The following is a 25,369-nucleotide window of genomic DNA, read 5'->3' on the forward strand; positions in this document are numbered from 1 at the left end:
GAAAATATCTTTAACCCATGAATGACCAAAATAGACTGGTGAGTCAAAATTGATAATATGCTACCATTCCTTAAAATCCCCTGGCTCTTAAAAAAAAAAAAAAAAAAGGCTTATTTTCTTATTCTTTATGTCTTATTTGAATTAATATTTAATTTTGTCGTGGTTCTTGTAGAAATTTTCTTTTTCAGTCTTAAAAGAAAAAAGTGAATGAAAATGTCAAATATACTTTTAGGAACTAAAATATAACTTTTGGAGATCAGTGAATGGACAAGAAGCTCCGTTCAAAAAACCTGATCCTCCCTCTTTTTTGATTTTCTGAGTCACCCTGAGTAGAGAAAGCAGTTGAGCTACAAATGCACCCAGCCTCACTTTATACATGAGGGAAAATAATGTACAAATGGGTTTAAATGACTTGCATAAGTTCTCAGGGATAATGGCAGCTTCTAGGACGAACCTCTCTTCTTTCAAATCACTGGTGGGGAATACCAATGTGGAGGGAAATCAGAGGCAAGAGATTGCTCTCGTGTGCGGGCATTTGAGAAAACAACATAGACGAATTGAAATTGAAAGGAAGTAACCTTAGTATTATTATTTTTTTAAGCAAAGCTTACTTTCCACCAAAATGACTAGCAATAGAAATAGATGCATTTCAATTGTGGTGTTGGCAAAAAATATTAAATATACCAGGGACTGCCAAAAGAGTGAACAATCAGTCTTAGAAGAAGTATAACCAGAATGCTTCTTAGAAGCAAGGATGGTGAGATACCATCTTGCTTACTTTGGACACATAATTAGGAAAGAGCAATTCCTGGAAAAAGACATCATGTTTAGAAAAGCAGAGGGTGGGTTAAAATGAGGGAAACCATCCATGAAATGGATTGACACAATAACCACAACAGTGGGCTCAAGCATGTCAAAGATGATGAAAATGGCACAGGACTGGACAATGTTTCATTCTGTCATACATAAGGTCATCATGAGTCTGAGCTGACTCGAAGACAACTAACAACAATAAAATCAATAGAAATTTTAGGAAAGATGATAGAATGAATTACTATAATTACATCCCATAAAAACAGTGCTATTGGTACATTTCTTTACAGATTGTCCCCGTCCCCCATCCCCAGCACCCACGCAGTTATTGTTGTTTTTCTATCGTTGTGATCATATTACACATCAATGAACATTATAACTTAAGGAAGGTTCCAAGTTGTAATAAGCTATCCATAATATCATTTTAATTGCTAACAATAGTCCATTTAAGAGGATTTGTCACAGTTCGCTTCATCTTCCTTCTATTTTTGCACAGTTAGTTGGAAGGGAAAGATTTGAGTGAAGAGAGCGAAAGTATACATAAGAGGCTTAGGGCAGAGCTGCTGGTGGGTTTGAATCTCTGACCATTCGGTTAGCAGCCAGCACTTAACCATTTCGCCACCAGGGCTCCGTATGTATTTATAGCAAATTGAAACACTAAAATACTCATAGCATGTATATCTGAGCTCCGAGGTTGTGGGTGATTTTGTTTCCTTCTTTATATATTCCTCCATGGTACAAAACCACTAATACGAAGACCTACTTTTATTGAGTGTTTACCATTTGTTTTTACCATTTGCTGGATACTACACATGGGTTTTCTCATTTAATCCTCAGAGCTACTAGCCAAATTTGCTGTTCTATCCTTATTTTAATGATTAGGAAAATGAGATCCAAAGAAGTTAAGGGATTTCCAGAAGGCCAGTGATGAGGACAGAATTTTTACCTGGGTCCATCTGAGGAGAAAGCTGCTGTTCTTAACTGCCATACTGTATATCCCAAGATTTTCACAAGTGTGTACCATTACGGAAACCCTGGTGGCGCAGTGGTTAAGAGCCACAGCTGCTAACCAAAAGGTCAACAGTTCGAATCCACCAGACCTTCCTTGGAAACCCTGTGGGGCAGTTCTACTCTGTCCTTTAGGGTTGCTATGAGTTGGAATCGACTCGACAGCAATGGGCTTGGTTTTTGATTTATGTACCATTATTATAATAAGAAAGCTATTTTTTTAAAAAAACGAACATAAGTTGCAGACAATAGTCAGCTCATTTCAGGTATAAGTGGATGATTTGTTACCTGTAGAGAAAAAAAAAAAAAATTCTACCAAAATCCCAGAACAGCTAATAAAATCAATTAAAAAAAAAAATTCATTACTCACTTCTGAGATGTTTAAAATTCAAATATGCTTCAGGTTTCTCTAATATAGATTTAAAATAGAGAAAAAAAACTGTACTAATTGCAGTTATGTGAGTGAAATTTGGATTCCAACTGGATGAAAATTGATTGTGCTAAACATAGTCTTCTGTAATTAAAGGAAAACTATGCCGTGCACTCTAATTAGTTGGCAGTAACTTATTTTCAGTGGTAACAGTAAGTCCTGGTGTAGCTCATTAAATGAGAGCCTGGCAGCCCCACCTCAGCTGAGGTTCTTTCTTCCGTGGAAACCTGGCTGATGCTTCTACGGCTCTAACCTGAAGCTGCAAGAAAAGTGAGGCATCGTTTTGCCACCCAGATGTGCACATTATCAACCCCCCTCATTCGTTCATTCAGAAGACTTGTAACATGCTTTAATTCCCAAGGAACCTCACGAGGAGAACGGAAGGGCCTCAGAAAGGATGTGAAGTCATGGTCACAGCCGCCACCCAGCAGGGGGCTTGGAAAAGCCAGTCAACACAGCAACAATCACATGATAGATTTTTCTTAGTTTCTAGTGCAGACAAGCTGAACCTGTGTCCTTGAAAAGCTATTTTTAAAAATGAGTCCCCCCCAATTTTCTTCAAACTCCTTAGTATCTAAAAATATTCAGGTTGCATGGTATTCAAAAAAGGAAAGGTAATTTATTTTTCTTTTTTGTCATTGCTTTTTAACCTTTTTTATGATGATAAAAGCAATGCATGCTCATCATAAAAATCTCAGAAAGTACAGAAAAGTGTCAAGATGCAGGGGAAAGTCCTCTATCATCCCTTCATTCAAAGACAGATTACCATTAACATGGTAGCAGATTTCCTTCTAATCTCGTATCTAGCCATTGCTCTTACATATCTGAGGCCATTCTATTTGCACAATTTGGCGTTCTGCTATAAAGACCCTGTGAAAAAAAATTTTGAATTTTTCAATAGCACTGGGTTTAACCTTAACCTGGAGACCTATTGGCCGTTCCATGTGCGTCGAGCATCTCAGGCACAGATTGTCATGACACCTGCTGCCCTGCTTTGTTGCAGGAAGGCCTCTGCCAAAGGAACAGGACCCATGTCTGTTGTAGGAATTATTGTTTGAAACATCATAAAAGAGGAGAGCAAGACCTACTATTGATTTAGTATGCTTAGATTAAACAGGAAATCCTGGTGGTGTAGTGGTTGAGAGCTACAGGTGGTAACCAGAAGATGGGCAGTTCAAATCCACCAGGTGCTCCTTGAAAACCCCATGGGGCAGTTCTACTCTGACCTATAGGGTTGCTATGAGTCAGAATCAACTCGAAGGCAACGGGTTTGGGTTTTTTTGGTTTATCACTAATCATCTAATTTTACCTACCCAAGTCACTGCCCAGCCAGTCCCAAAGCAGTTGCCCTAATTCCTCATATCCTAGGAGGAATTCCAGGAGAGGCTTCCCTTTCTAAATTGTGCACCTTGTGCCAATACTAGACACTGTTTAAGTAGTAGACTGCTATTTGAATGGTCTTGGTCCTTCAGATGGTAGCTATTTTCTTGCTGGAGAAAGAGCTAATCCACGTCAACACTTAGATCACTGAGTACCCTCTAGAAGCTCTTCAACCATGAGTAACATTGAATGTGGCCAGTGTAAGGACAAGTACAAATGGAAAATATATGGGTAAATTCCCCAGGTGAAAATAGGGGAAGGAGCCCCTCCTCCCTTGCTTCCTCTAGGTTTCACTTGAGATAACCCGTAATTGCAGATTCTTTGTCTTTCTAAAAAAGTATGTAAATGTACCTTCAGGTAATTCTCCTGCACCTTCCTGCTTTTCCTGGAAGGAGATTAGCTAAAACTCAGATGGCCCAGTCCTATCTCCCTCCTGGCCAGAAGGATAAGAAAAATTAACAATTATCTTTAAAATATGAATGTAATGATTGTACCCCCTTACCTATGTAAGAATTAAGATTTCTGTCTTTGCAGTCTCTTTAGTGGATTGCTTGTGATGGATCACATTCTGGTAATGTTTATTCAATAGTAAAACTTTTCTTTCTCTTCTATTTTTTGTGAAGAGGTCTTCTGGGTTGAGAGTAAGTTTTGTTTCTAATAACTTTTCCCCAACACCAGTTTAAACATTTTCTTCATCTCAGAATTCATTTTTATCAACGAGGAAAGCTGTCTCTCTCAGAATAAAACAGATGATGCTGCATGTTGTTAAATCTGTCATTCCTCATTTTTTCTGTCTCCTAGTCAGATACAGAGTTTTGGGATAAGATGCAAGCAGAATGGGAAGAAATGGCTCGAAGGAACTGGATATCTGAGAACCTAGAAGCCCAGAACCAAGTTACAATCTCAGCTAGCGAGAAGGTAGCCATTTATGTTGTTATAAATGCTGACCAGCTTTCTGAATTCTTTAAGATCATATTTGATGGATGAGGCAATAACTGTTTTTATCAAAAATCCAGGAATTAAACAGACAACTTAATTTCAATCTGACCTAGAAGGAATTCTGTTAGATACAACCAATATAATCATCTCATGTGTGAAGGCAGCCAAGCTAGAATGAAATGCTCTCATTTTTGTCAGTGTTGGTTTGGTCAGCCAACTAGAGCTTGGATTCTGAGTGCTGGCCACTTACTGAAGTACTTGACATTGAGGCTGGGCTGTAACAAGATCTGGGCTAACCCCACAAAGCTTTTACCAGTCAGTCACGTGAGTCACACCCAAGTGCTAGCAGCAGAAGTGTTATCAGTGGGCAGGGGGGTGAAGTTGGGGCTTAAGGTTCTATTGCACAAGTGGCCATTATGCGGCTTGCAGAGAGACTCATGGAAAAGGTATCCTTTACACAACCAGATTCCCCAGAGTTCCCCCAATAGAAGCCTCAGCAAATGTATGAGTGCTGTGGACTACCAGCCACATTACCCATGAATCCCCAGTTGCTCTGGGATTTATGCTTTTAAAAAGGCTTGAGGTCTGTATTTCAAAAGAATATTATTTGAGGAATAAGTAAAAATGACAGGAAATATACAAAGAAATGTGGAATTTGCTTAAAAATGTATGTATAAGAAAAAATATACATATAAGTTTACATTGTGCTTTTTGTGATGGAGGAATCCTCTATAATATTCCATTCTGGATAACTCCCATGATTTTTACTTCAATCCAGCAGATATTTATTGAGTGTCTAATTTGCACTAGGTAATTTTTTTTTTTTTTTTTTTTTACTGTAGATACAATAATGAATAACCTCTGGTTTTAGGAAATTTGCAGTCTATGTAGTCATTAAAATGTCTGTCTCCTTCCAGTCATTTTCTATGTCTCAGTGGGCTAGACAATCTCATAAAATCAGAGCAATCATTTCATTAAAAATAATTGTCAGTCAATAAGTCAGTCACAAAAAGACAAATACTGCATAATCCCATCTATATGAAATATCTACAATAGGTGAATGTTTAGAGACCAAAGTTCATTAGTGGTTACCGAGGTGTGAAGAAGAGGGAAAAAGGAGTCATTGCTTAGGTGGGCACTGAGTTTCTATTAAGGGTGACTGAAAAATTTGGAAACGGATAGTGATGATGGTTGTACAACCTGATGAATGTAATTAATGTCACTGAATTATAGACATAAAAAATATTGCATCAATAGATGTTTTGTTATATGCTTACTACAATAATTTTTTTTTTTTAAGTAACTGTCCTTTGCATAAAGAAATCAAAGGTAAGTGAAAAGAGAACTTTGATAAGGTTGTCCAACTGGACTGTCATGCAAACACCTGAGGGTTAGTGGGAGCCCTTAGCCCCTCACACCCCAGCCCCTACATCCTCACCACCACCACACAAGCTGCTTATAACCTGCAACTTTCAATAAGGGGTTTTGTCTTTCTAAGCACCTATGGGGAGCCCTGGTGGTGCAGTGGTTAGGAGCTACGGTGAGCTATGGATGCTAACCAAAAGGTCAGCAGTTTGAATCCACCTTGGAAACCCTTTGGGGCACTTCTACTCTGTCCTACAGGATCAGATGGCAGTGGTTTTAAGCACCTATGGAGAATGAAGGTCTCTACTCAGCTGTATTTTAAAACTTTAGTAACATCATAAAATGACTAGCTTCTTTGTATCCATCAAATTAGAAGAATTGTATGATAACCTGTGCTGGTAGGGTTGAAACAGATAATCTTTCATATGCTTCTGGTGAGAGTGTAGACTGGGACAAACTTTCTCAACAATAATTCAACTACATGGATCAAGGGCCTGAGAACAGTTCACACGATAACTTGGACTAATAAATCTCTCCAGATGTCTACCCTAAGGTGCTAATCAAATGCAGACAAAATTTGAGCCTGAGGCTTTCACTGTAGCTTTATTTAAGACAGCAAAAAATTGGAAGTAACCTAAATGTCCTTTAATAGAGGATTGGTTAAATAGATTTTAGCATATCCATATAAATAATTTTATTAACCTAGGAAAATACTCCCAATATAAAACTAAGTGGGACTTAAGCTACAAAATTGTGTATGTAGCATGAACTAATTTAATTTATATGCTCATAGAAAAAATAGTAAAAGATTATTTGTGCATTCTGTATTATTATTTAATTTTTTGAGATAAAGAGAATATCTATAACTTTAAAACATGCATTCTCAATGGGGCAGTATCACTTGCAATGGAGCCAAAGTTGGTTCTTGTGGGAGCATGAAGAAAACCTTAGCTCCCGAAAGGACCACAGTGCATAAACAGACTACAGCATATCTGTGGTATGAACCTGTCAGGGGCAGGGGTGGGGAGCACTTAGGAAAATATATCTGAAAAGTCTTCTTGTGGGGGACAGAAGTTTTAAAAAAGTTTGAGAAACAAAATAAATGCATTATTCAGTATTCTAAATATCTTGGGGGGGATGGTTAAAACAAAAAGAAAGAAATATCAAAAGGAAAACAAACCCCAAAATATTCAAAATGATGTTAGGCTGTGGCATTATGGGTACCTTTGGTCTCTTATTGATGTTATTTTAACTTGTTACAATGAGAATGTGAATACATTCATAATAAGAAACAAGCAGTAATTTCTTAAGAGAACTCACTGAATGTAAGAATGAAGAGATACGTTGATGAGCAGATCACGTATTGGCCCTTCTCTGTGTTGTAGGGATATTACTTTCACACTGAAAACCCCTTCAAGGACTGGCCTGGAGCATTTGAAGAAGGCTTAAAAAGGCTGAAGGAAGGTGACCTGCCAGTCACCATCCTGTTCATGGAGGCAGCGATTCTTCAGGACCCTGGAGATGCAGAGGTGCCCTTCCCCTTCCATTAGTGGCCACGTGAGCTAACGGGGGTTGGGGGGACCAGAGGATGACACCGAGCTCTGCTGGGGGCAGCAATAGCCTTAAGCACTTTAATCAAGTAAAGGTTCCCACAATGATTAGCCTGGTTTAGGATGATATTTGTTTGAAAGTTACAAATAGGTACTTATTTTCTAACCAAACCTGCACTATGTACGGTGTCCCAAAACAGAGGGTGGGTACAAGGACTGGACAATTGAATTTGTCAACCTGGAAGCTCACCAGTGGTTTTCAAGGGGCAGTATATTGTTTTTTTCTGGGTCTAGAGCCATGCCATATATCACTCTTGACTTACTCGACATTTATCAAGCACAAACTAGGTCCCAAGAATTCTGCCAGGCACTGGCTTAAAAATTGAAGGGCTGGAACAATGGAAAAGTTGAAAAGACATATGTATAATCTCTCTGGGGGACGAGTGAATCAATTGATGCAGTGGTGAGGGCTATGTTGGAGTGGTACAGCTCCCACCCAGTCTTTTCCAGGAGAGAGTCCAAACCTGAACTTGAAGACTGAGAGAGGGTTACAAACAACAGAAAAAGCAGCTTTTTTTTTTTTTTGTCTTTGGCGTGGAGGCCAATGGAGTCAACTTGTTAAAAAGGAACGGTATGTGGGGCAGGTAGAGGGGCATGGAGTCAGGAAGAAGAGGGAAGACGAGAAAGCGGGAGAGGAGGCAATGGTTTGGACTTCATCCTCAGCACTGTGGGAATAACAGAGGACCCTGCTCAGGAGAGAGACATGATTTGATGAACATCTTAGAAGATGCAACTTTTTCCCTAGGCTGGGACAGCAACAAAGAGGTCTTAGTAGAAACCCAGGAAGGCTGTAACAGGATAGGGGTAGGATGAAGCCCTCTTTTTTAGTTCGTGACTAAACTTTAGGGATCATCTTATAAGGAATATTCCCAGAGGAATTTGAAGAAATTTTAGGGATGGGTATATACAATGCTGAGAAGGCAGTGTAGAATAGTGGTTAAGCCTCTAGTCTGCTATCCCCTAACTGTGTGGATTCAAATCCCTGCAGTACCCTGCTGTCTATGTGTGACCTCTAAGTTATTTAAACTGGATAAGCTTTAGTTTTCTCATCTGTAAAATGGAGATCATGAGAATAGTAACTATCTCATTGGGCATTGTGAGGATTACATCAGTTCATACAGATAAAGTGCTCAGCTAAGTACCTGGCACGTCAGTATTTAATCTTCATTATTCTTGTTGGTAAAGGAGCCCTAGAGGTGCAAATGGTTAAGTGGCTCGAACCCACCAAGCACCCCACATAAGAAAGACCTTGGAGATCTGCTCCTGTAAAGATTACAGTCCAGAAAACCCTGTGGGGCAGTTCTACATTGCTACATGGGGTCACTATGAGTTGGAATTCACTCATGGCAACTAACAACAACAACAATCATTTTTACTGGTTGCACTTAGCTTGTCTAGAAAGACTCTGAGTACTAGTTAAAATCTCCAGTATCTCGTTAGTCAAATGGTTTACAGAGAAATGAGATTGAACTGAGAGATGGAATTCTAAAACAAAATATTGTAATTTTAAAAAAATACGCATGCATCATTGTAGAAGAGAAAATCACCGTACTAACATAAAACTACATACCACCCCCCCAAAAAAAAATCATGTCACTTTACATTTATAAATACTATGTGTTTTACAAGATATTTTCATGTATCATTTGCCACAGCAACCCTGGGAGATAAAAGAAATATATGTTGTTATCTCAGATTCATAAATGAGAATATTAGGGCACTTAGTGGATCAAAGCAAGAACCCAGACCTTCCAAATCTGTGGAAAACTCAAGGCTAAGACAATGGATGTTGTATGAACAGTGAAAAATGACACCATGTCCAAAGGCTGGGAAAACATCCCCAGACAAAGACTGCTTCATCAATCTTTTCTTAAGACGCATTCTACAACGTATGGAAGGTGCACTCAATATAGAGGCTACTCTGCGTATATTCGAACGATTAAAAAGAAACACCAATATTCTGGGGGGGTATAATCAGTATTTTTTTTTTTACTGTTTCAATTTTATTGTGGTAAAATATGTGTAACAAAATATGTGCCATTCTAACAATTTTTAAGTATATGACCCAGTGACATTAATTCCAGTCACCATGTTGGGCAGCCATTACCACTCCCCATTTTCAAATGTTTTCATCACCCTTTACAGAAACTCAGCGCCCATTAGGCAAAATTCACTTTTAAGGGAAAAAAAAAAAATTGTACTTTCTAAGTAGTATAGCAGTGCAAGTACTTTCTAAAATACTGTCTGGTATGGTAGCCCCTGGCACATGTGGTAATTTAAATTTAAATTAAGAAAAATTAAAACTTTAGTTCCTCAATCACACTTAGCCACATTTCTAGTACTCAACAGCCTTTTGAGTTTGGGCTCCAAAATGAGGTGGAATTCTAAACCCAGAGACGTGGCTAAGCCTTCCACATTGGGTAGTGCCGATACTGAACATTTTTTATGAGTTTGTATGGTATATGTGATAATAACTCCTGAGGGAGAAAGCCAACACAATCATAATGGCTTCTTAAGCCGACTCTGTGTTTTCCTATATTTTTGTCTTAAAGCCTCTACAGCATTGACTCTCAAGACTGGGAGAGTTATGCACTTTCCATATCTTTTTCAAACATTTGTAAATCACTAGAACTCTGATATAGCCCAAGCCCCTTGCAAATTTGAGAACCACTGTGTGTAATGAGAGGTTTTGCTCTGTATTACTCTTGTGAACGTGTGATAATTAGCATTCTCATAAGTATTTAAGTAGAAATTTTCCATATTAAAAAAAAACTACTTTTGTTCTAGATATGAAAAAAGTTATCTGCTTGAAGATGTTCATCACATTATTTGCAATAGCAAAGGGTTGAACACAACCTTTTGGTTGAGTAAATAATGGGATATTCATTTAACAAAATTAAAAACTAAAAGTAGAAGGATTTTTTAAAAATGTGGAAAAGTGCTTATGATACAATATAAAGTGTAGTCTATAAAATTACACATTATGATTGCATTTTATATGTGTTTTAAACATTTTAACAGTAATTATAACTGTGAACATGCTGTGGGATTTTTGTTTTGTTCTGTTTTCCCTAGTTCCTAAATTTCCTCTAACTGGTTTTCATTTTATCCATTTCATTTCCTTTTGTACATCTTGGGATTCCTTATCGTAGGTTTTAGGCTACGTTTCTGGGTTATTTTTCCACTCCTTTCCTCACAAGTGTGTAATTTTATGTATTTATCTTCTAGTTTTAAGGTATCTAATATCATAAAATCTCAGAAACTCAAAAGTTTCCATAACACTGGGTCACAGGAGAGAATCAATACTGTGAGAGTTTGGGAACAATGACCGAAGAACTTGACCCAGAAGTCACAAGAGAGTCTGCATGAAGAAATGGTTGTGACATTTGCCCCTTTTACGTGACTGTCACGTCTGAGTCAGGTCACTCTACATGGGGCCACCTATCAAAGGGAAACAAATCAACTCAAGCATGTGACTACTTCTGCTGCCCCTTCCATCGCTGACATCTGTTGTTTCTTGCAGGCTTGGCAGTTCCTTGGGATAACCCAGGCTGAGAATGAAAATGAGCAAGCGGCTATTGTCGCCCTGCAGAGGTAGACGAGCTAAGTGCAATATTGTGGGCCTGGTGGACGCTTGTTAATGGACTTCTTGTGTTTCAGACTTGCCTTTTGACTTTTATTTAAGTACATTGCAAAGAAACTGACCAGAAAAAGTGCTGAGATGTCTGTCACCTATCACTTACATTTAGGTCTGGAAAACAAGAACTTACGAAGAAATAATTCTCCTAAATTGCAGTGTTATGCCTCTCCAGATCAATTGACGTTCATTGGCACCAAAGAATGTGTATGTCAAAAGCAGTCAAAAAATAGACTCATTGAATGAAACAGTTCCTTTTTAACTTTCTAGCCTTTTTCAACATCTAAAACAATAATACTCAAAATAATCATGATGTAATTTAGCTCCTTGTGTCTTTAGTTTCTAAGATAAGGAGCTAAATGAGAAAATCTAGAGGAGAAAGACTAACTCCTGGGCCCCTTACTGAAGGTCCAGGGTACTTTTTTTCCCTTGGGGGTGGTAGGCAGGGAGGGCTAGCATCAGACCTTACTTGACTGGAGCCCCTACTTTCCCTGCATTTTCTTGCAAGTACTTTTAATATAATGCTTTAGGAAGAAATTGTGTATGCGTGTGCATGTGTGTATTATACCCATATGTGTATTTTATATGCACGTGTGTGTATATGTATGTATGTACGTGTGTGTGTGTGTGTGTGTATATATCTTAATCCTGGTTTTGCTTTCTTAAAATCTAAGAGTTCTGGGGTTTTGCAATTCTAGAATCCTATATCTCAGGTTTCTTTTTGTGTTTGATGGTGTAGTGGTGCCTGGGGTACTGTCCTGCCTTCAGACCCATTTCCTGTACAAAAAAACAAACCAAACCCCTTGCCAGTGAGTCAGTTCCAACTCACAGCGACCCTATAGGGCAGAGTAGAACTGCCCCATACGGTTTCCAAGGCGCACCTTGTGGATTCGAACTTTTGGTTACCAGCCGTAGCTCTTAACCACTACACCACTAGGGTTTCCAGTTTCCTATAGATGAGAGAATTGGAATTAGGGAAAGCAGGACATAACAGAGATAGGACTTAACCCCACTTAACCCAGCTCCAATCTGGAACTCTGAGTTGGCAGTTCTTAACCCTGCTTATACATGTGCAACAGAATCACTTAAAAAAAAGAAATGCCTGGGCCCCCCCCCAGAGGTCTTATTTAATTGGTCGGGATGAGATCTAAGCTTCAGTATCTTTTAAAACTCTCTCAAGTATTTCTAACATGCATCCACGGTTGAGAACTTCTCTGGCAGGTGCCAAGAAGTTTCTGGGACATTGGGACCATCCTAGGGAGACACTAAGTACTGTCCAAGGCTTGCTCCTCAAAACATTATCCACAGAACAGCAGCGTCATCTTCACCTGCGGGTTTGTTGGACCTGCACAGCCAGGGCCCCAGCCCAGGCTGACTGTATCAGAATCTGCATCTAACAAGATCCCCAGATGATTTGAGTATGCGCCAAGGTTTGAGGGCCCTGGCTAGAGGCCAGTAGGGTAGCATGAGGAGAAGCAGGAACCTGTGCCTCCTGGAAATGCATCAGTAGTCTGGAAACATGGGAATATCCCCACCCTTTGTGAAACAGTGCTCTGTACAACCTTTCCTCTCTGAATATCCAAGTTCAGTTCAACTCAGTTTGCTTTAGGGCTGGCTACATTTCTAATGGTGGTAATACAGCAGAATTGAAATCAATGGTGTAAAGGGATGAGCCGCATTTTATAGAGCTTACAGTTTAAAAACTGTTAATTAAAATGACCTTAAGAGCTACAACTGCTGACCCAAATATCGGCAGTTCAAATCCACCAGGCACTCCTTGGAAACTCTATGGGGCAATTCTACTCTGTCCTATAGGGTCGCTATGAGTCAGAATCAATTTGATGGCAACAGGTTTGGTTTTTGGTTTTAACCTGCAGTCATCAGGATGAGTTTTACCTATTCTAAAAACCTATGCTGGAAGTCCTAGCCAGAGCAATTAGGCTAGATAAAGAAATAAAGGGCATCCAGATTGGCAAGGAAGAAGTAAAAGTATCTCTATTTGCAGATGACATGATCTTATACACAGAAAACCCTAAGGAATCCTCCAGAAAACTACTGAAACTAATAGAAGAGTTCAGCAGAGTGTCAGGATATAAGATAAACATACAAAAATCAGGTGGATTCTTCTACACCAACAAAAAGAACATCGAAGAGGAAATCACTAAATCAATGCCATTTCCAGTAGCCCCCAAGAAGATAAAATACTTGGGAATAAATCTCACCAGAGATGTAAAAGACTTATACAAAGAAAACTACAGTACACTTCTGCAAGAAACCAAAAGAGACTTACATAAGTGGAAGAACATACCTTGCTCTTGGATAGGAAGACTTAACATTATAAAAATGTCTATTCTGCCAAAAGCGATCTATACACTTAATGCAATTCTGATCCAAATCCCAAGGACATTCTTTAATGAGATGGAGAAACAAATCACCAATTTTATATGGAAGGGAAAGAGGCTCCGGAAAAATAAGGCATTACTGAAAAAGAAGAACAAAGTGGGAGGTCTTACTTTACCTGATTTTAGAACTTATTATACCACCACAGTAGTCAAAACAGCCTGGTACTGGTACAACAACAGATGCATGGACCAATGGAACAGAATTGAGAATCCAGACATCAGTCCATCCACATATGAGCAGTTGATATTTGACAAAGGCCCCAAAACAGTTAAATGGGTAAAAGACAGCCTTTTTAACAAATGGTGCTGGCATACCTGTATATCCATCTGCAAAGAAATGAAACAAGACCCATACCTCACTCCATGCACAAAAACTAACTCAAAATGGATCAAAGACCTAAATATAAAATCTAAAATGATAAAGATCATGGAAGAAAAAATAGGGACGACATTAGGAGCCCTAATACATGGCATAAACAGTATAGAAAACATTATAAAGAACGTAGAAGAAAAACTAGATAACTGGGAGCTCCTAAAAATCAAACACGCTCGTCCAAAGACTTCACCAAAAGAGTAAAAAGACTACCTACAGACTGGGAGGAAGTTTTTAGCTATGACATTTCTGATCAGTGCCTGATCTCTAAAATCTACATGATACTACAAAAACTCAACTGCAAAAAGACAAATAACCCAATTAAAAAATGGGCAAAAGATATGAATAGACACTTCACTAAAGAAGACATTCAGGTAGTTATCAGATATATGAGGAAATGTTCATGATCATTAGCCATTAGAGAAATGCAGATCAAAACTACAATGAGAACAAGGCTGGCACTAATCCAAAAAACACAAAATAATAAATGTTGGAGAGGCTGTGGAGAGATTGGAACACTTATACACTGCTGGTGGGAATGTAAAATGGTACAACCACTTTGGAAATCAATTTGGCGCTTCCTTAAAAATCTAGAAATAGAACTACCATACGATCCAGCAAACCCACTCCTTGGAATACATCCTAGAAAAATAAGAGCCTTTTTACACACAAACAGATATATGCACACCCATGTTCATTGCAGCACTGTTTACAATAGGAAAAAGATGAAAGCAACCAACGTGCCCATCAACGGATAAATGAATAAATAAATTATGGTATATTCATACAATGGAATACTACACATTGATAAAGAACAGTGAGGAACCTGTGAAACATTTCATAACATGGAGGAACCTGGAAGGCATTATGCTGAGTGAAATTAGTCAGTTGCAAAAGGACAAATGTTGTATAAGACCACTATTATAAGAACTTGAGAAATAGTTTAAACTGAGAAGAAAACATTCTTTTGTGGTTATGAGAGGCGGGAGGGAGGGAAGGTGGGGGAATACTCACTAATTAGATAGTAGATAAGAACTACTTTAGGTGAAGGGAAAGACAGCACACAATACAGGGGAGCTCAGCACAATTGGACTAAACCAAAAGCAAAGAAGATTCCTGAATAAACTGAATGCTTCAAAGGCCAGCATAGCAGGGGTAGGGGTCTGGGGACCATGGTTTCAGGGGACATCTAAGTCAATTGGCATAATAAAATCTATTAAGAAAACATTCTGCATCCCACTTTGAAGAGTGGCATCTGGGGTCTTAAATGCTAGCAAGCAGCCATCTAAGATGCATCAATTGGTCTCAATCCACCTGGATCAAAGGAGAATGAAAAACACCAAGGACACAAGGTGATTACAAGCCCAAGAGACAGAAAGGGCCACATGAACCAGCAACTACATCATCCTGAGACCAGAAGAACTAGATGGTGCCCGGCTAAAACCGATGACTGCCCTGACAGGGAACACAACAGAGAACCCCTGAGGGAGCAGGAGAGCAGTGGGATGCAGACCCCAAATTCTGATAAGACCAGACTTAATGGTCTGACTGAGACTGGAAGGACCCCACTGGTCATGGCCCCCAGACCTTCTGTTGGCCCAGGACGGGAACCATTCCCGAAGCCAACTCTTCAGACATGGATTGGACTGGACAATGGGTTGGAGAGGGATGCTGGTGAGGAGTGAGCTTCTTGGATCAGATGGACATTTGAGACTATGTTGGCATCTCCTGCCTGGAGGGGAATGGAGAGGGTGGAGGGGGCTAGAAGCTGGAGAAAAGGACACGAAAAGAGAGAGTGGAGGGAGAGAGCAGGGTGTCTCATGACGGGGAGAGTAATTGGGAGTGTGTAGCAAGGGATATATGGGTTTTTGTGTGAGAGACCGACTTGATTTGTAAACTTTCACTTAAAGCACAATAAAAATTACTTTTTTTTAAAAAATCTGCTTAGTTTCCAATTTTCCTGCAGATAAGTATGTTGTTTTCCAGTGTGTTTGCACTGTTAATTGATAAAGACCTCAAAATTTCTAAAGAACTATTGGACTCTGCTGGAAAAAAATCTGAAATTGACTTTTTTTTTTTTTTTCATTTTCCCTTCTTTCAGGTGCTTAGAATTACAGCCCAACAACTTGAAAGCTTCGATGGCTTTGGCCGTAAGTTACACCAACACGGGCCATCAGCAGGATGCCTGTGAAGCTCTCAAGAACTGGATTAAGCAAAATCCAAAGTACAAATACCTTGTGAAGAGCAAGAAGGGATCTCCAGGCCTCACCCGGCAGATGTCTAAGTCCCCAGTTGATAGGTATCCTTCTCATATTACAGCTGATGGTAAACACCCGTATACACAGTTTATTACCTTACAGATAGTTAATGAGCCTCAGATGCCCACCACCACCACCCACTCCAGAATGGTCTGTAGGACATTGTTGTGCTGGGAGAGTAGCTCCAATTAAAGACTGATCACTGAGACCAGGGCCAACCTTTCAACACATGACCTACATTGTGGACACTCACAGACACATCTCAGCACCGTATTTTAAAGCCAGATGCTTCAGACATGTAATTCACCTCAAATAAATTACAATGAGTGCAATGCTCCAAGTTGCGGGAATTAGGAAATAGGGAAAAATGGAGGCGCTATCCTCTAGGAACTTTGTTTCTATCAGCAATAAATCATGATGCTAAATCATTTCTCACTAGGGCCTTGGGGAACTGAGCCGTGGGGTTTTCTACATCGGCACTCATAGGTCAGTGGAACTCTCTTGTGAAGACCTTACTCAGCCTGTATCTGTGTTTGACAAAATCAGCGGGTATTTCCAACATTCAGTGCTGACAGTCCTTTCATTAAGCTGTTTTCAGCAAGCTTTTTCCAATCTGTGATAAAGAGAAACTGCTTAGAATAGAGAACAAAAAAAAAATAATTTCTGTTCGGACGATTTGCATCACAAATCTAGTGTTGTCCCTTATAGCTCTGTTCTGGAAGGAGTGAAGGAATTATACCTGGAAGCTGCCCACCAAAATGGAGATCTAATTGACCCAGACCTACAGACAGGTCTGGGGGTACTGTTCCACCTGAGCGGAGAATTTAACAGAGCAATAGATGCATTTAACGCTGCCTTAACTGTTCGGCCAGAGGTAAGTGCATACACAACGAGAAACCACAAGGTTCTCAATCAAAAGTAAGTTTCACAGGCTACACTCACTACTTTTCTGCTGCACTTTCTTTATTTCCCTGCTTCCAGTGGTTTAAAGCGATAAGTCTTACTGATATGCTTCTTTGGCGTTAATATTTAAACACCTAAAATAAAAGCATTAATTGCGTGCCAGCATCAGAGGGTGGCCATTGTTTACTGAACAGAAGTCATTTCACAAAGTTGTCTGTTAAGATTTTGGGGTAAGTCATGAGTATTTGGGTAAATTTTTCATCACCTTCCTTCCCCCGTGGGGAAGCATGAGGTTGCTCTGCCTTTGTGAGTTGTACTGGGTGTAGACAGCTCTATTTTTGTCATCAGGACTATTCATTATGGAACCGTCTGGGGGCAACCTTGGCGAATGGAGACCGTAGTGAGGAGGCGGTGGAGGCATACACTCGGGCCCTGGAGCTTCAGCCAGGCTTCATTCGGTCCAGATACAACTTGGGAATAAGCTGCATCAATCTGGGTGCCTACAGGTAAAGTATGGCAACAAGCTGAGAATGAGAGCCATGCTCAAGGCTGAGGCTAAATCACCTGAAAGGTGGTGTCCAAGTAAAGATGCCTGTCTTTGTAGGAGGATTTCTCCTTGAATTAGGCAGGGTTCCCTGAGAAACAAAGCCAATAAGATATATATATTTGCGGGGAGGGGGTATGTACACGGATATCTGCATATACGTGTGTGTACATGCATGTGGGAGCCCTGGTGGCACAGTAGTTAAGAGCTCGGCTGCTAACCAAAAAAAGGTCAGCAGTTTGAATCCACCAGCCACTCCTTGGAAGTGCTATGGTACAGTTCTACTCTGTCCTATGGGGTCACTATGAGTCGGAATCGATTCAACAGCAACAGGTATGTGTATGTTGTTGTTAGTTGCCATTGAGTCAGTACCACCTCATGGCAACCCCATCTATGTCAGAGTAGAGTTTTCAAAACTGTGACCTTTCAGAAACAGATCACTAGGCCTTACTTCCAAGGTATCTCTGGGTGGGGTCTGAACCACTGGCCTTTCTGTTAGTAGTCTAATGCTTAACTATTTGTGCCACCCAAGGACTCCTGTGTATATATGTGTGTGTGCGTGCGTGTGTGTGTATATATGAGAGAGAGAAATTGATTTTAAAGAATCGGCTGACAAGATTGTGGAGGCTCACAAGCCCCAATAATTCAGGCCACAGGCTGGCAACTCCAACAGCCTTGTGTCTGAAATAATTTAGGCAGTGGGCTGGAAACTCCAGCAGGATGGCTATGGTGCAGCCTTGAGGCAGAATCCTTCTCCCTCAGGAAAACTCACTTTTGCTTTTAAGGTTTTCAGCTGATGGGATAAGGCCCACCCACATTGTGGAGGGTAGTCAGCTTTGAGGTCAACTGATTTAAATGTTAATCACATGTAAATACCTTTATAGCAACAACTGGTGTTTGACCAAACAACTGGGCACCATAGTTGACACATAAAATTAGCCATCACACTTCTTCTCTTAAGGTTAAATGTAGAACATTCAGATTCTGAGGCTTGTTTAAGCAGTAACCCTATGTTTCAATAGTTCTCAAGCTTTAGGCAGCAGGAATTCCCTGGGGAACTTGTTAAAGGGTAGGTTCTAGAACTTTCCTCCAGATATTTGGATTCAGTTGGTCCGAGTTGGGATAAATTGTCTGGATTTTTAACACCCCCAAGGTCAACAATTTGAGAACCACTGCCCTATCTAACTCTTCATTTCCCAGGTAAGGAAAAAGGAGCCATGGGGGCAGGGGGAAGGAAGGGGACGACAAAATGATGAACTTCAGAAGATCCCAGGGCCAGTTTTTGGCAAAGCACAACCAAGAATTCAGATTTCCTAAAGCTGATTTACCAATACAGTTATCCAAAAGAAAGATAAAGTTTTTGGTATCATAATTACCGTGTGTCTTTGGTCTTCTTCAAAAACAAGTAACTTTTTGGTACAAGTATATCCCAAATATTGTGTGGAACATACTTATACTAAAAATTGTTCACTGTGTATCTGAAATTTAAATTTAAGTGGGTGTCCTATACTCTTGTTCTTATTTGCTAAATCTGGCCAGAACGCTCCTTAGAAGCAAGGATGGCAAGACTTTGTCTCAGGTACTCTGGACATGTTATGAGGAAGGACTAGTCCCTGGAGAAGGACTTGGTAAAGTAGAGGGTCAAGGAAAGAGAGGAAGACCCTCAATGAGATGAACTTACACACTAGCTGCAACAATGGGCTCAAGCATAGCAATGATTGTGAGGATGGTGCAGGATCGGGCAGTGTTGTACATAGGGTTGCTATGAGTTGGAACCAATTTGACGGCACCTACCAACAACAACAAAATCTGGCCACCCCAATCAATTGACTACTGAAGAACATCTCAATTCAGCTTTGTGGGTCTTATGTTGTCATGTCAGATGTCAGTTTATCACTTCTTGTGAAGTGATAGCATTTTGTGTTTTCCCTGAGAAAAAAAGACCATCAAGTGAGACATAACATTTAAATTAATTCTGAAAAGGAGTTAAAGGCATGCTTTGGAAATAACAAGCCTCGATAAGGCCCCTTCCTCAAGAACTGCAGGTGTCTGTGTATATGGCCGTAACACTTGCTGTTTGTCATCTCACGTTTTCTACAGATAATCAAAGACAAGCCGATCCTGGTACTGCATACAGCTGAAATAATGAGAGAGAATTGTTGGTGTGAAACTTGGTTGTAGCTTAAAGTGTTACCTTTGTCAGTAGGAGCTCCAGAGTAGAACTTAACCTTGTCAATAGTAAGGACCCCTTATTAATGAAAAGAAAAAAATTTCATAGAGCAGCCCCCACCCCCTTTGATAGCAATATTTTTAATATTAGTATGAAGAGGGAAAGCTACTATAGAGTAATGCTTTTAAATGAATGCATTTTTGATAAATCATAACAGTATACACAATTTAAAACTATTCATACATACATGTGCAAAACATTTGAAAACTGCTCACACACATATATACTTCACAAGTTAGGGAACAGGCATAGACCGTCTTCATGAAAAGCCCTGGAGTTTGTCTGATGAGGTTAGCCAGGCTTTTCTGTTAATCTCCAGAGGTCACTGTCTCACACTGTCGGGATGGGAGCATGGTGGGGCAGGAGGGGGCCTCCAAGCTCTTCCTTCCCCCATTGTTCTTACACACCCAAGGTAATGAAAGGAACCCCAATCGTCACATTTGAGCTTCCACCCTGTGAAGAGGGATCCAGAAAGAGCATCCAACATAGACTTCCTATCCACATCTCTTTATAAATCTGTCTCTTTTGGGTGAATACAAGAAACCCAGAAGAATGGGCGGTTATCACTCCTTCATTCTATTGCTCAGGTTGCTACAACCGTTTCCCAATTGCCTTCTATTTATAGGCAAATCTAACAATATAGGTGAATAAATGTCTAATATCAGAATCCTAGAATCATAAATCCAACTTCACTTTCTTCAAGGTTTTTTTTACCAGATGCTTAGTAATAACTAGGAACTCTTGGGTGATACAAACTGTTAATGAGTTAGCTGCTAACCAAAAGGCTGGAGGTTCTAATCCACCCGGAAGAAGCACCTCGGAAGAAAGACCTGGTGATCTAGTTCTGAAAAGTTAGTCGCTGAAAACCTTAAGGAGCATAGTTCTGCTCTGACATATATGCGATTGCCTTGAGTTGAGAGCAACTCAGTGGCAACTGGCTTCATTAATAGCTACCTTGCAAGATTAAATGAGATCATGCGTATGAAAAGTTTTTGAGAAGAGTAAAACTGATGCAAAGTAAGATGGCAAGAATCAGATTGTCAGATAGATAATACAGGTTTGGGGTGACATAAAAAACCCACTGCCGTCGAGTGGGTGCTGAAAAGGGCAGAACTGGCCTGTACATCTGCACACGGATACAGGGAGCACAGTCATGGACTAAAGGTGCTAGAAGGACTCTAGCTCCTCGCAGTTCTCAGACTTTCTGTTCTCAAGACCCCTCTACACTCTTAACAATTATTGAGTATCCCTGGGCCTTTTATGTGGGCTATATCTACTGGAAACCCTGGTGGCATAGTGGTTAAGTGCTACGGCTGCTAACCAAGAGGTTGGCAGTTGAAATCCACCAGGCGCTTCTTGGAGACTCTATGGGGCAGTTCTACTCTGTCATATAGGGTCGCTATGAGTTGGAATCAACTTGATGGCAGTGGGTTTGGTTTTTTGTTTTATATCTACTGATACTTATTATTATATTTAGAAATTAAACTGAGAAATTTCTTTACTTTTTAAAAAATTTTTATTGTGCTTTAAGTGAAAGTTTACAAACCAAGTCAATCTCTCATACAAAAATTTATATACACCTTGCTAATATACTCTAGCTGCCCTCCCTCTAATGAGACAGCACACTTCTTCCTTCCACTCTCTCTTTTCGTGTCCATTCGGCCAGCTTCTGACCCCCTCTGCCTTCTCATCTCTCCTCCAGACAGGAGCTGCCCATACAGCCTCATGTGTCTACTTGATCCATGAAGCTCACTCTTCACCAGTATCATTTTCTATGCCACAGTCCAGTCCAATCCCTGTCTGAAGAGTTGGCTTTGGGATTGGTTCCTGTCTTGAGCTAACAGAAGGTCTGGGGACCATGACCTCTGGGGTCCTTCTAGTCTCAGTCAGACCATTAAGTCTGGTCTTTTTATGAGAATTTGAGGTCTGCATCCCACTGCTCTCCTGCTCCCTCAGGGGTTCTCTGTTGTGTTCCCTGTCAGGGCAGTCATCAGTTGTAGCCAGGCACCATCTAGTTCTTCCAGTCTCAGGCTGATGTAGTCTCTGGGTTATATGGCCCCTTCTGTCTCTTGGGCTCATAATTACCTTGTGTCTTTGGTGTTCTTCATTCTCCTTTGGTCCAGATGGGTTGGGACCAATTGATGCATCTCTTTTTTTTTAGATGGCTGCTTGCAGCATTTAAGACCCCAGACGCCACTCTCCAAAGTGGGATGCAGAATATTTTCTTAACAGATCTTATTATACTAATTGACTTAGATGTTCCCTGAAACCATAGTCCCTTAACCCCCACCCCTGCTATACTGGCCTTCGAAGTGTTCAGTTCATTCAGGGGGCTTCTTTGCTTTTGGTTTAGTCCAGCTGTGCTGACCTCTCCTGTATTGTACATTGTCTTTCCCTTCACCTAAAATAGTTCTTATCTACTATTTTTTACTATTTAGTTAGCGAAAACCCCTCTCCCTCCCTTCTTCCTCACTCTTGTAACCATCAAAGAATATTTTCTTCTCTGTTTATACTATTTTTCCAGTTCTTATAATAGTGGTCTGATACAATATTTGTCCTTTTGCAACTGAGTAATTTCACTCAGCATAATACCTTCCAGATTCCTCCATGTTATGAAATGTTTCATGGATTCATCATTGTTCTTTATCGATGCATAGTATTCCATTGTGTGATTATACCATAATTTATTTATCCATTCATCTGTTGATGGGCACTTTGGTTGCTTCCATCTTTTTCCTATTGTAAACAGTGCTGCAATGAACATGGGTGTGCATATATCTGTTCGTGTAAAGGCTCTTATTTCTCTAGGATATATTCCAAGGAGTGGGATTGCTGGATCATATGGTAGTTCTATTTCTAGCTTTTTAAGGAAGCACCAAATCGATTTCCAAAGTGATTGTACCATTTGACCTTCCCACCAGCAGTGTATAAGTGTTCCAATCTCTCCACAGCCTCTCCAACATTTATTATTTTGTGTTTTTTGGATTAATGCCAGCCTTGTTGGAGTGAGGTAGAATCTCATTGTAGTTTTGATTTGCATTTAAACTGAGAAATTTTTTAAACATTCATTAAAAAAAGTACTCATTACATGTTAACATAAGTAACATATTTTTATGAAAAATAATTCTTTTACAAAACAAAAAAAAAGTTTAGTGAGAAGAGTGTCATTGTTTTATATTTTTGCAGATTTCTTTACTATCTTATTTAATTGTTGTTGTTGTTGTTAGGTGCCGTCGAGTTGGTTCTGACTCATAGCGACCCTATGCACAACAGAACAAAACACTGCCTGGTCCTGAGCCATCCTTACAATTATTGTTATGCTTGAGCTCATTGTTGCAGCCACTGTGTCAATCCACCTCGTTGAGGGTCTTCCTCTTTTCCACTGACCCTGTACTCTGCCAAGCATGATGTCCTTCTGCAGGGACTGATCCCTCCTGACAACATATCTTGTTTAATAGAAGACAGATTTTCATGTCTTCTTTTACATTCAGCCTGGGGGTATCACACATAGTATTACCTTTGGAAAACGCAACTACACGCACCTGAGAGAATGAGGGTGAGAGGTCAAATGACAGCTCGGTATTATTATAAAACTAATCTTGCCCACCCAGATCCCTGGGGGTCTCCAGACCACATGTTGAGAACTGCTGATCTAACTTAATGATAAGAGCTTTCACATAAATGGACTTAACTGCTTTTCAACAAGGTTTTAAAATGACTTCTGTTACTTCTAATATGAAGTCAGGGAAGCTGGGGCTTAGAGAAGCTAAGCAACCTTCCTACGACTGAACAGCATGGATTCAAACCCAGGTGCTCTGATAATAAACTCAACTCTACCCCAGCTGCTTCCCCTATTTCTATCACCAATAAGAAAAGTTAGACCACTTTGTTTTTGAAGTAGGGCCAGATTCTTCCTCTTAAACCCTAGTTACAGCAAGCACTAGGAAACCCTGGTGGTGTAGTGGTTAAGTGCTACAGCTGCTAACCAAGAGGTTGGCAGTTCAAATCTGCCAGGTGCTCTTTGGGAGCTCCATGGGGGTAGTTCCACCCTGTCCTATAGGGTCGCTATGAGTCAGAATTGACTCGACGGTAGTGGGTTTTTTTTTTATAGCAAGCACTAACCAAAAGGTTGAAGGTTCAAGTCCACCCAGCGGTGCCTCTGAACAAAGTCCTGGCAATCTACTTCCAAAAAATTAGCCACTGAAAACCCTATAAAGGGGAGTTCTACTTTGACACACGTGGGATCACCGTAAGTCAGAATCAACCCGATGGCAACTGATTTTGTTTTGTCTTGTCTTTCATAGAGATCACATCTGCAAATGGATCAAGTCTTCCCATCATCCCTGCGGTAGGGGAAAATCAAATGCATTCACTGAGTTTGCAATGGTTTTAATTGTACTCCCCTCTCCTACGTGATATTCCCAAAATACAAATTAGCTTGTTTTCTTTCTCCTTTCACTATATTTCACAGTTATTTTTCATAAAAGAACAATGAGAGAATCAGAAAATTGTTCATCAAGTTGTCCAAAACACTAGAGAGGTGATTTAGGACTTTTAAAAACAAAAACCAAACCCGTTACTGTAGAGTCGATTCTGACCCCTAGCAACCCTACAGGACAGAGTAAAACTGCCCCATAGGGTTTACAAGGCTGTGATCTTTATGCAAGCAGACTGGCACATCTTTCTCCCACGGAGAGGTTGGTGGGTTTGAACTGCTGATCTTTAGGTTATCAGCAAACACTTAGCCACTGCACACCAGGGCTTCTTAACCAAACCAAACTCATTGCCGTCGGGTCAATTCCAACTCATATCGACCCTATGAGGGCAGCTGGTGGATTCAAACTGCCGACCTTTTGGTTAGCAGACTAGCTTTTAACCACTGGGCCACCAGAGCTCACTTAATCCTCCCCCTCACCCCAGTTTGCTACCTCCAAAATTAGTTGCATTTTAAAATGTCTGTTTTCTACCCCCTTAGAGAAGCGGTCAGCAATTTTCTCACTGCCCTCAGTTTGCAAAGGAAGAGCAGAAATCAACAGCAAGTTCCTCATCCTGCAATTTCTGGGAACATCTGGGCTGCTCTCAGAATTGCACTGTCTCTGATGGACCAGCCAGAGCTCTTTCAGGCAGCTAATCTTGGTGACCTGGATGTCCTCCTAAGAGCTTTTAACTTGGAGCCTTGAAGGAAAAGAAGAAAAAAAGAAGCCCTCATCTGTGTAATTGTCCTGAGAAATGCAAAACTATTTTATTATGAATTTCAAAAAGGATAAATCAGATGTTCAAAAGGTCATGGTCATATAACCCAAGGGAATTCCTACAGACAATGCTGGTTTCTGGTCAGATCCAAAAGCACAAAATGTTGTATATAAAGTTGGGCTTGAAAGAAAAACAGAAAGACTCAAGACAAACGAGATAAAGTGACTGTGTGAGAACTCTGCACAAACTGTGAGCAGCTGGAAACAAGTTCTTCGGGTTTTTGT

At 40.2% G+C, this 25,369-nt stretch overlaps 1 protein-coding gene across 3 annotated transcripts in view; it reads left to right on the plus strand.

The window, feature by feature from the left end:
• PEX5L (peroxisomal biogenesis factor 5 like) overlaps positions 1 to 25,072 on the plus strand; it is a 199,262-nt gene extending 174,190 nt beyond the window's left edge. For all 3 annotated transcript variants that reach the window (XM_064279716.1, XM_064279725.1, XM_064279720.1), the window contains 7 exons: positions 4,433 to 4,549; positions 7,321 to 7,464; positions 11,069 to 11,139; positions 16,059 to 16,256; positions 16,924 to 17,089; positions 17,467 to 17,624; positions 24,868 to 25,072. In XM_064279716.1, coding sequence (XP_064135786.1) covers positions 4,433 to 4,549; positions 7,321 to 7,464; positions 11,069 to 11,139; positions 16,059 to 16,256; positions 16,924 to 17,089; positions 17,467 to 17,624; positions 24,868 to 25,072 — 1,059 coding nt within the window. The remainder of the gene's footprint in view (positions 1 to 4,432; positions 4,550 to 7,320; positions 7,465 to 11,068; positions 11,140 to 16,058; positions 16,257 to 16,923; positions 17,090 to 17,466; positions 17,625 to 24,867) is intronic.
• The last annotated feature ends 297 nt before the right edge of the window (positions 25,073 to 25,369 follow it).

The sequence above is a fragment of the Loxodonta africana genome, chromosome 1, assembly GCF_030014295.1.
Source record: "Loxodonta africana isolate mLoxAfr1 chromosome 1, mLoxAfr1.hap2, whole genome shotgun sequence".
In the NCBI taxonomy this organism is placed as follows: domain Eukaryota; kingdom Metazoa; phylum Chordata; class Mammalia; order Proboscidea; family Elephantidae; genus Loxodonta; species Loxodonta africana.